Source organism: Neltuma alba, unplaced genomic scaffold (genome assembly GCF_004799145.2).
Source record: "Neltuma alba isolate B1F8T4 unplaced genomic scaffold, ASM479914v2 tig00013530_pilon, whole genome shotgun sequence".
Lineage (NCBI taxonomy): Eukaryota > Viridiplantae > Streptophyta > Magnoliopsida > Fabales > Fabaceae > Neltuma > Neltuma alba.
Window position 1 is genome coordinate 8,167 of NW_021637746.1, and position 10,441 is coordinate 18,607.

The 10,441-nt window shown below is 31.3% G+C and overlaps 1 protein-coding gene across 2 annotated transcripts; it reads right to left on the reverse strand.

The window, feature by feature from the left end:
* Positions 1–233: 233 nt before the first annotated feature.
* On the reverse strand, positions 234–4,274 carry LOC114738124 (pyrrolidone-carboxylate peptidase 1-like). Of its 2 annotated transcripts, none has more exons than XM_028926141.1 (5): positions 4,170–4,274; positions 2,603–2,933; positions 1,513–1,617; positions 1,344–1,391; positions 234–673 (listed from the first exon to the last, which is right to left on the reverse strand). In XM_028926141.1, exons 2-5 carry the CDS (start codon positions 2,858–2,860, stop codon positions 434–436), a joined length of 651 nt encoding a protein of 216 aa, XP_028781974.1. In that variant the 5' UTR covers positions 2,861–2,933; positions 4,170–4,274; the 3' UTR covers positions 234–433. The 2 variants fall into 2 exon arrangements, with proteins under 2 accessions (XP_028781974.1, XP_028781976.1); XM_028926143.1 differs by lacking the exon at positions 4,170–4,274 and adding an exon at positions 3,894–3,957.
* Between the last annotated feature and the right edge of the window lie 6,167 nt (positions 4,275–10,441).

The following is a 10,441-nucleotide window of genomic DNA, read 5'->3' on the forward strand; positions in this document are numbered from 1 at the left end:
TATATTTATAGTTTATTAATAGCATGATGACTCTCCTTATATTTATTTTTTATATTGACTGATTTATCTTGCAGTGTCTAACAAAGCCATCTTACCACAAAAACAATAAATAAGAAAGTTTTGAACCACCATGTCTCAAACTGTTAACAACCATACCATGCGTGAAACTCCGTATATATAACGTGGACAGATATTTGAGCAATTACCAGAAATTTACGCAGTGCAAGAGATGATTCAAGTCTTGGAACATCAATGATTTGCTTTGAATGGTAAGCACAACAATGCATCTCACTCGAAAAAACACAGCAGCGATTCCCTGGTTCATTTGTATATTATTTTACAATTTCATTGATATTGATATTGCTGATACAGATGGATGGACAAGCACAAGACGACATGATAATCCTTATAAATATCAATCAAATTAATAAAATTATAACGCAGAAGCGATGGCATCCAAAAGAGAGGCAGTGAATCGCATCTGGGTTTCTTCATCGATTCTTGAAAAGAGGGGGACATGGACAAATAGAGACTTGTTACCGTGTTGTTCTGCAAATCGGAGGGAGTTGTAGTAAACATAGTTGCAGACGAAGCGTCCCGCATCATCTGATATAATCACATCAAAAGCCTCCTTCTTCAAGAATTTGAAGATTGCCTCAACAGGCATAGAGGTCTTCAATAACATAGGAAAAGAGAAATGTCAGGGAAAGCCAGAGGTACAAGTGATAGCTCAGCAAGTAAACTACATAGATTTTATTGCTAATTACTACCATATCAAATGAGCGGGAAGCACACGTTTCATGTTTATGCGTTCAAGCAAGCATAACATTACCAGACATTTTGCTTACACAAATTTTACCACACAATAGCGTCCCACGCTGTAGGATGTTGACGAGAATCATGGAGACAAGACATTCATCGCTTGTTTATATTGGTTAGTTTTGTTTTGCCATCAACGGGGAATATTTACACTCACCCCAGATCTAAAAAGCAACATTATGAAAACAAGCTTATACGGGTGTCCTGGGTATTTGACTCTCCTAACAGAAGTTTAGTGCTTGGTGTTCTTTTTCCCTGTTTATTTGCATGTACTTCTTTATTACAAACATTTTTTTTTTTTGGGGGGGGGGAGCTGAGGAAGGATATTCCTCATATAGAGTGAAATATCTCCAAGTTAAAAACAAAACTACAAGCTTTTCCCAGTCATCATAAGAACCAGCATCAACTTTTAATCCTCATCATTGAGAATAAACAATACAAGTTTTAAGGTAATAATCCCAAAACACCATTAAATGCAGTTGTCCAATGACATGCTATTTGAAAAGATATGGATCAAAAGATACCTCTCTTGTTCGGGAAATTCCTCCATCTTCAGGCACAATTGGGACTTGCTGAAATATAAAAGTTAGGTAAAGTAATTGATGTAGAAAAATTTAAGGTATTCCAATTTCCAACAAAATACCATGGAGAATTTGTAGCCTATATAATAAAAGAACAAAAACCATAATTCACCTGAGGTTGCCAGCCTAACTCATCTGGGCAGCGGAAAGTGGCTTCATTTACTGCCTGCCGCTCAATGGCAAACTTCAGAGCCCCACTATTCACCCCCAAGTGAAGCTAAAGCAAAAATGCAGGAAAAGTCCCTTAATTAAACCAATCCAGGACACAACACAGTCATATCAATGCATAGCACACCAATATTTCTATTCAAACATCTACTGCAAATTAGCATACAACAGAGGAAGGAAAAACAATATATCATCAACATATCAATATAAAAATAAAATAAATAACATGCCACACTAGCCAAAAGCTATGAATAATGCAGCTCATTCCTCAAATTTCATGCAGTGCACGGGAAAACATGTATAGTTAACTTATTAGAAGACACTTTCAGTGGAATCACAAGATTACCTTGCTACGGATGGCAAAGAGAAGATAATAGACAATTATTTTAGATCAACACTTCAGAAGAATACACATTATTTATTACAAAGAAGGGAAAATATACCAGTAGGTTATGGGTAAGTTATCCTCCCCGAAAAAGAAGCCAAAAGATTCAGAAAGGGTGTCAAGAACTGTATCGCTAGAGCAATTAGCAATATTGCAATGCCCCACAGCAAATGCAGAGCATTCATGTGTTGATGGTAACAAAGTGCAACCTGGTGGGCGGTGACTTCCAGTCAAAAAAATTTTTTGAAAAAAAAAAAAACCACCATTAAAACTGGACCAATATAAAATTAAATGTGTACTGTGAAGTTTTATCGACTTTGTCAAGACTGCCTGACACTTTACTATAGCAATCATTCTGAAAACCAGGATGCTCCCATCATATCATAATTAAGACTAGAAAGTTAAACCTAACTGCAAAATATTAAATGGAATTAATGACTGATTAAGGAAAAACATTGTTCATTATTTCCATTTTTGTCCCAGTCAGCAAGTCCCTGACCCTTTTCCATGTACTTCATAAAGGCTACTTTCAGAAAAACTATGTTTCTTGCAATGCATATCTGAATTATGACATACAAATCAGGCGACATAACCAAAAATTCAATCAGTTCTACTCAATACTATAACTAAGTAAACGAAGAAAACTAACCCACACAATATGTGCATTGCTTGCAGCATCTTTTGAAATACCAGATTCCAATGTCTGGTTAAGCTGTGGAAGTTCACCTTCCCCAGCCGCCTCAAGCACAGTGCAGCTCCCAAGCGTAACTCCTGCAGGAAGACCTCTCTTTTCTACATAATCCTTCAATTTATTAACAATGGTCTCTGTTGGATTATCAGCAACACCTTGAAACTTTTTAAATCCGGTTACATGAATAGTGATGGCCTTTGGCCCTTCAGATCCCATTTCGTCGTTCTGAATGCGGATGCAGTTCCCAATTTTCGATGAACTTAGCAATTAACCGGTGTTTATGCCAACACTGCAAAATAAAAACAATTAGTGGCAAATTGCACTCCCTATAAATGCCATAAGCATCTAGGTTTGCCTAAGAGTCTCCAGTTAAAGGTTATCCAGACATTAACTTCAGGCTTAAGAATTTATTGCCCAAGGTCGCCACTGTCTAGACTGGAGCTCAGCCAATCACAGTTGACATAGTTTCATTGCTCTATCGAGCCATCAAACCACCAAGGAAAACCGATCTCCATGTTCCAAACCTTTTGATTCCACTTTTTTTTTTTTCGCACTAACATTCCACTATCATTTTACTCCGCTTCATTTCAAAATAATTGCCGCATTGGGGTCTTTTACACAGACCGAGGAAATCATTAAATAACCAGATTATAGTAAAATGTAATTATACTTTACTAAAATATCCTTGATTCAAATACTTTCCAAAATACGCTATTGGATTAGATTGAGATATTAACAAAGGTTAACGTAGTAAAAACAATCCTGGCAATATTAAAATTAAAAAAGAAATTAAATGACATTTTTTGAAAAATACCAAAAACCAAAGTAACAATTATTTTGAAATAGATGGAACATATGACATGCCTATGTCAATGATCAGACTTATTGTCATGGTAAATGGTGCCTTCAATTGATTTTATTAAGAACAGGCGAACGGGCTTGCATAATCAGAGCATGGTAATAGGGAAAAATTGAAGCACTTCAGGTAATTTAGGTGTACTTGACTGCAAAACTTAAGAGTCATCGCACGCTTGTAGTTTTCACTTCAGGTGACTTAACATGTGATCGACGTAGACACAGAGTTAAAAGGCTAAATCATCCCGATAACATAAGCGTACTGCAGAATCGGAAACTAAACAGGATCTTCGTCTACACAATGGTTTGAAGTCATACTCTACGTTCCACTTCGTGACCCACAGTGATTTATTTACTCGAATTGTGAATTTCTCAGTACAAGAATAAATCATACCGGAAATCGACTCAAAACAGCCTTTCCTTCACAGAAGATAATGTAATTCTCAAGTTTCAATCCTACTCCAGCTAAAACATGCTTATTTTTCGCACCAGTTTCTACACAGTGATACAAAACACGATTGCCAGACATCATTTGAACACATATAATCGCAATCAGAAGGAGGTGAATTCAATGTCAACTGCAGAGAATAGTACATAGCAGTGGCGAACAGTGAACAGAATCAGAGACAAGGTAAATTAGGGGAGAAACCGGAGACTGAAAGATACCTACCGATTAACGCTACTGTGAAAGGAGCCGTAGAAGCTCAAACTTTAGAGAATTGAGGTAGACGAAGAAGAGAGAGGAGACCAAAAGCATATCGCATCATCAGTTGCGTCGCTTGGTACTCGAAGCTGTAATCGTCATTTTGTGAAGAAGAGGATAGTAAAATGCCATTGGGTTGTCGTGTTATTACGATTTCTGCCACTGTTGCGTTCTGGTGATGAGTTTTGGCGTGGCTATACGTCATCGGCGGTTTCGTGAAGCGACAGACCACTGGTGACTTGGCGTCCAAACGACAAAGCGTTTCATAAGAGACGTTCTTTTCAGAAAGAGTTATGATAAAGTTCCAAAAAAAATAATTATAAAATATATCTTTAAAATGGTTATTTTTTATTTTAAAACTTGTCATTATTAGCTAGATTGTTATTGAGACTTTTTAGTACTACCTCTTATCTTTAATATAAAACTAGTTGACAAATTTGAATAGATTAAGAAAATTAGTTAAATTGATTATTTATAATAAATAGATTTTTTTTAAATATCCTTATTAATTAAATGTATGGACTAGAATTATCATTACTTCAAAGACTACCTTAGAAAAAAATAAATAAATATAAAAAACAAAGAGAATTAAGATCTTAAATTTAGCATTAAAATAAAAGTTAAACAAACTCTTATATTAAGTATAGGAGGTAGTAATTATTTTTCTTTGGTTAATGCAAATTTTGGTCTTTTAAGATTACTCTCATTTTGATTTTGGTCTTTCAACTTTCAAATCATAGGATTTAGTCCATTAAGGTTTTTTTATTTAAAATATTAGTCTTTATGATCTAATAAAAATTTGGAGATTTTATCTTTTAAAAATTTATAACTGAAAACTTGAGAAATTAAAATCAAAATAAGAATAAATTTAAGAAATCAAAAATTATATTAATTTTTTTTTCTTGCAACTGGATTGTAATTCTCCCTTCTTTTTACTCCTCCAGGCGCCATCATTTCTCCGTCGTTGCGTCATCATGTCCTTTTGATGAGTCCCACACCCGTTTAGGTTGGTGAAGGCGAGGATTATCGTCCTCACAAAAAACGCGTGGCTATTATAAAATCGCTGACCGAATGTTTGGTAGGAGTGAATAGGAGGGAAGAATTGATTTAAAAAATTAAAAAAAATAGTGTTCTAAAATTTTGATAAATAAAATACACAAAATTAAAAAGTAAGAAAAATTAATTAAAAATTTTAACTATAATTTTTTAATTTTTTAAATTAAATTTATTAAAAAAACTTTCTCCCCTTTCTTCTTTTTAATTTTCCTTGCAAAAGAGGATTCTAAATGGAGTCTGTTTGGCAAGAGAGAAACAGAAAGGAATGAGTTCGATTAAAAAAAAAAAAAGAGGTGAGATTAAAATCAATTTTTTTATTTTTTTATATTACATTTTTTATTAAAATTATATAACTATATTTTTTTAAAAAATTTTTAAATTAAAGTCATTAAAATTTTTAATCTCCTCTCCTCTCCTCTCTCTCTTCCCATCATTTTCTTCATATCAAATATAGCTTAAATGAAAAAGAAATTCCTAAAAAATTACCACTTGAATTTTATTTTCTTATAAAGATGTCTCGTTATTTTTTTTTTAAATATAGTCAATTGTTATTAAAGTATAAAAAACAAGAATAATTTACAATTTTAAAATCTAAGTAGTATCTCTCCGGGATCTTCCTAGATGAAATGCTGCATATATTTGGAAGTGAAAAAATAAATGAATTCCATTTGTATTTTTTTAAAAAAATTATTTTTTAAAAATGCATGAAATGATTCAAATTTCATTAGCAATTAAATATGAGGAAAGGTGCAATTTTATTCATAATCTTTTTAGTAGTACAAATGATTTTTTTTTTGCAATTTTATTCATTTTTTGTGTAATTTTGCTCAAATAAAATTACTCCTTGACCCATTAAACATTGTCTAAGAGTCATTAAGCTAACTGTTATACGGACATATTGCTTGCACGTTGATTATCAAAAATTTAATACCACATGTTGTGGAACATGAATCATCGTTATTGTTTGTTGGGATTAGTTTATGTTAAATAATTTTGTATTATACAAGGTAAATATTTAAGAGGAGTTTTTGTCTCAAATTAAGTTGTTGTTTTTTTAATTAGCTTATTTTAAATAATTTTATGATATAAATATGTGAAAATAGTATTGTTCCGAGCCATATGTAAGTGCTTTTGAGGGGTCTTCACAGTTGGAATTCATGCATTGCTAAAATATAATAATAAAATTAACAATTTTATTTATCTTTATTTTTTATTATATACAATTAAAATTAAAATTGATTATTATAGTTTACGTAAAATTTTCAATTTGTCCTTATAATTAAAATAATGCATCCTTAAAATTAAAAAATGATTTTAGTCTTGCAGAGTGAGGGGAGTTGGGAGAAAATTTTTGAGACAAATGATATTCTTCCAGTTTTAATATAAGTATAAAACAATAAATAAATCACTTAATTTTAATAAACATGACATAATCTTTTTAAAATGTCCCTATATACCAATATACCGTTAGACTATATATTTGTATATAAATTAAATAAATTAGTTGGAAAAACAATAATAAATATAAAAGATGAAATATATTAAAATTTTAGATTTAAGACTAAAACTAAATTCTCAAATTAAATAGCTTGCACCAAGTGTTTGTTTGCATAGTAATCCAATTTAATTTCCAAACTGTATTGTAGATAGAATTAGCTGCCGGATCTTTCAATCTTAGGAAATAAATTATTGCCACAATAATGGCACTTGCCTCTAACAACTTCCATTACAAAGGGTTGCTTCTGCAGCTAGGCATGTGGGATCCCAATTCCCAGGCCCCCTCTTTTCTTTTCTTTACATACTTTTAATTATTACCTCCAGTTCTAATTATAAGATCTCGTTTATAGACTACAAACAAAATTTTATAATTAGGACTAGGGGTAGTATTAAGAAGTCACACTAAATCATACAATTTAACAAATAGCATCGTCAATCAGGTTTACTAGTTTTTTTTAATTTAAAAAATTATAGTAATTAAATTGTATTGAAGTGAAGTTGAGTCGCTGTTAAATCAGAATTTAGACTTTGATTGATATTTAAGAACCAAAACAATTTCTTAAAAACCAAACGGTTTTTCAGCAGATGAAATGGACCCTTTCAAAAAATTCATTATATTTTCAAACTACTTGTTGTTATATGTTGTTATTTAATTAAAAACTTCATATATTATTGTGTTATTATGTTGACAATTAAACTTATTATGGATTTATTTTTTATATATATATTCATCACTTTATTCTTATATGTAAGTCACTTGTAATAAAAAAAACTTGATCCCATAAGTCCCTTGAAGGCAATAATGACCCTTTGCTAATTTTATTCTTATTGAGTACAATAAAAAAAAAAGTTGAGAGAAAATGTACGACATGTTTTTTTTAATACCATTTCTTTAATAGGAACAAATGTGAAAAAAATTTATCAATTTAATGAATTTCTTGGTAAATAAAAATAAGATACAAGTAACTTGCATATAGAATAGGGGAAATTACAAATAAAGACCTCCCAATATATAAAATAACGATTAGAGACCCTGAATTTGGATAATAGTTTTAGAGGACCCGGTCCCAAATAGAAATTATGAAATGTTGGTTAAATGACGAAATTGGCCTTCTACTTTTCCCCAATCCTTTATCCCCCAACATCATCTTTCTTCACTCTTCTTCTCGTCTCCCTCTTTCCTTTCTTATGTAAACGGCAGCAAGAATGAAGGAAGGTGACCATGAGTGAATGAGCTACGGTAAGGATCACAACTGATTGTTCTGTGTTTGATTTTCTCTCCTTGTCTTGTCTCCATCTTCCTTGGATTTCTGGTTCCTTGACTCATCTCCTTGCCAAAGCCCCTTGTGGTCTCTATGGATGCGATGAGAAGAAACTTCGCTCATGGGTATTGTCGTCACCACCTCTTTCTCTCTCGGGAGTCATTATTCGAAGCAAATATCAGCTGCGTCACTGTAACCCTATTTTTCTTCTTCTTCACTTTCAAAGCATAACCTTATTCTCTTCATTGCTTGCTGTGGATGCTTGGGAATACTCTTTGACACTTCTTGGATTTTGTAATTATTTGAAAGTTCTGTCTAGATTTATAATAGTTGCGGCATATCATACGATTTGGAAATTTTCGCATAATTCAATCTTCTTTGTCACCACTGGTATGTATTGAAATTTGGATGATATCGCTTCCTCTTGCCGGTTTCCCCTGTTTTTGGTGCTGCTACTGCTTTTCATTCCTTGTAATTGGTGTGATAGAATTTTGGAATTTAGGGATGCTTTTGAGTTGAGGATCAATTTGCTTTGAATCAAAACTGTTTTGTTACTAGCTGAAACGATGATATCTTCAATATCTCCCTGTAAACTTTAACAATGATGATGCCTAGTGAATGTTCATACTTGAATTCCATTACACATGAGGGTGTTGCTGTCTGTTTGAAAAATCACATTAAGTCTCTATAGTTTCTTGTTGGGTTTACTTAAGCTAGCCTATTAATGTTGGCAGTTTACAAATGCCTTGTATAGTATAATGATTAAAATAGGTTATAGCATTTTGTTTTGGCATTGTAGTATGATCCAAAGTGGATTTTTGAAGTGAAATTTTGTGGAGTATTTAGTCTCTCATAACTTGGTCCTTCATAGGCAAGCTAATTCTTGAGTTTGTTCCTAACAGATGGGTATTTTTCTATTTGGTCTTCTGCAAATAAAATAGATATCAATAATATTCTTAATCTAACTTTGTTAATTTGTTCTATATTGTAACAATTTAGAACTATTTAATCTTATCCACTTAATTAGAAATGTGATGACAGAAATGTTGTGACAAAAACACAGAAATTCTATTATTTGTCTTAATGAACTTGTTATTTGCTAAAGAAATTTGGAAATTCTATTATTTGAACAAAGAAAATTAAATTGTATGAAATGCTTATCAGAAGTTGTCATTCGCGTTATTAAAATTATCATTCGCCTAACCAAACTTGTCATGAATTACTTATCAGAATTTGTCATCTGCTAAACAAATTTGGAAATTGTCATTTGAGAAGAGAAATTAAATTTGTATAAATTACTTATTTGAAGTTGTTATTTGCCTTACTAAACTTGTCATTCATTAAGGAATTGTGCAAATTGTTATTTTAACACAAAATCTTAAACTTCTATGAATTGCTTATTAGAAGTTGTCATTCAGCTTACTAAATTTGTCATTTGTCAAGGAATTGTGAAAATTGTCAATTTAACATAGATCCTTAAATTTGTATGAATTACGTATCAGAAGTTTTTATTCGCCTTACTAGACTTGTTACTGCATTAAATAAACTTGTGATTTTCATATCTAAACTTGTTATTTCACTTACTAGACCTATAATTTTCATATTCAAACTTGTTATTTCACTTACTAGACTTGTAATTTTTATATATAGACTTTATATTGCACTTATAATTTTCATATTCATACTTGTTATTTTACTTACTAAACTTGTAATTTTCATATACAAACTTGTTATTTAATATACTACATTTGTAATTTTCATATCCAGACTTGTTATTTAATATACTGTATTTGTAATTTCCATATGTAGACTTGTTATTTCATAACACTTATAATTTTTATATCCAGAGTTGTTATTTCATATACTATACTTGTAATTTTTATATCCAAAGTTGTTATTTCATATATGACCTTTATAATTTTCACATCCAGACTTGTTATTTGACTCTCTAAATTTATAATTTTCATAGCTAAACTTGTAATTTCACTTACTAGAATTGTAATTTTCATATACATACTTATTATCTCACTTATTAGAGTTATTATTTTCATATCCTCACCACATGTTATTAGCAACTAATGAAAGAAGATGACAAACTAAAATTGAAAAGCTTCCAAGCCTGACAGTGTCAAAAACATACACATGTATATATGTTGTGAACATTGAGGTTTAATCGAAACATCCACATGGTGGGCACAAAGTTATAATGAGAATCAAAATGATATCAAAACTAATCTTTTTTTTTTATTTCGTTAGTATATACCAATTTAAATTGACAAAAATCAAAATGAGAAAAAAAAAAGATCCTGTAATGTGAGGGGGAGAAAGAAGCAAAACTAAAATCAATAAAACGAAAACCAAATAGTTCAGCGGAAAAAAAAAAACACCATCTTTGTGGTGGTCGCTAAGCTCCTCCTCTTTAAT

What these genes read in the sequence shown, in the direction of transcription:
- LOC114738124 (XM_028926141.1), bottom strand. Translation starts at nt 2,860, where the DNA reads ATGGGATCTGAAGGGCCAAAGGCCATCACTATTCATGTAACCGGATTT. An exon ending in GCAATGCACATATTGTGTGG is followed by an intron (nt 1,618 to 2,602) that starts GTTAGTTTTCTT and finishes TTTTTGCTTTAG; the next exon opens with CTTCACTTGGGGGTGAATAG. An exon ending in GAATTTCCCGAACAAGAGAG is followed by an intron (nt 674 to 1,343) that starts GTATCTTTTGAT and finishes ATGTTATTGAAG; the next exon opens with ACCTCTATGCCTGTTGAGGC.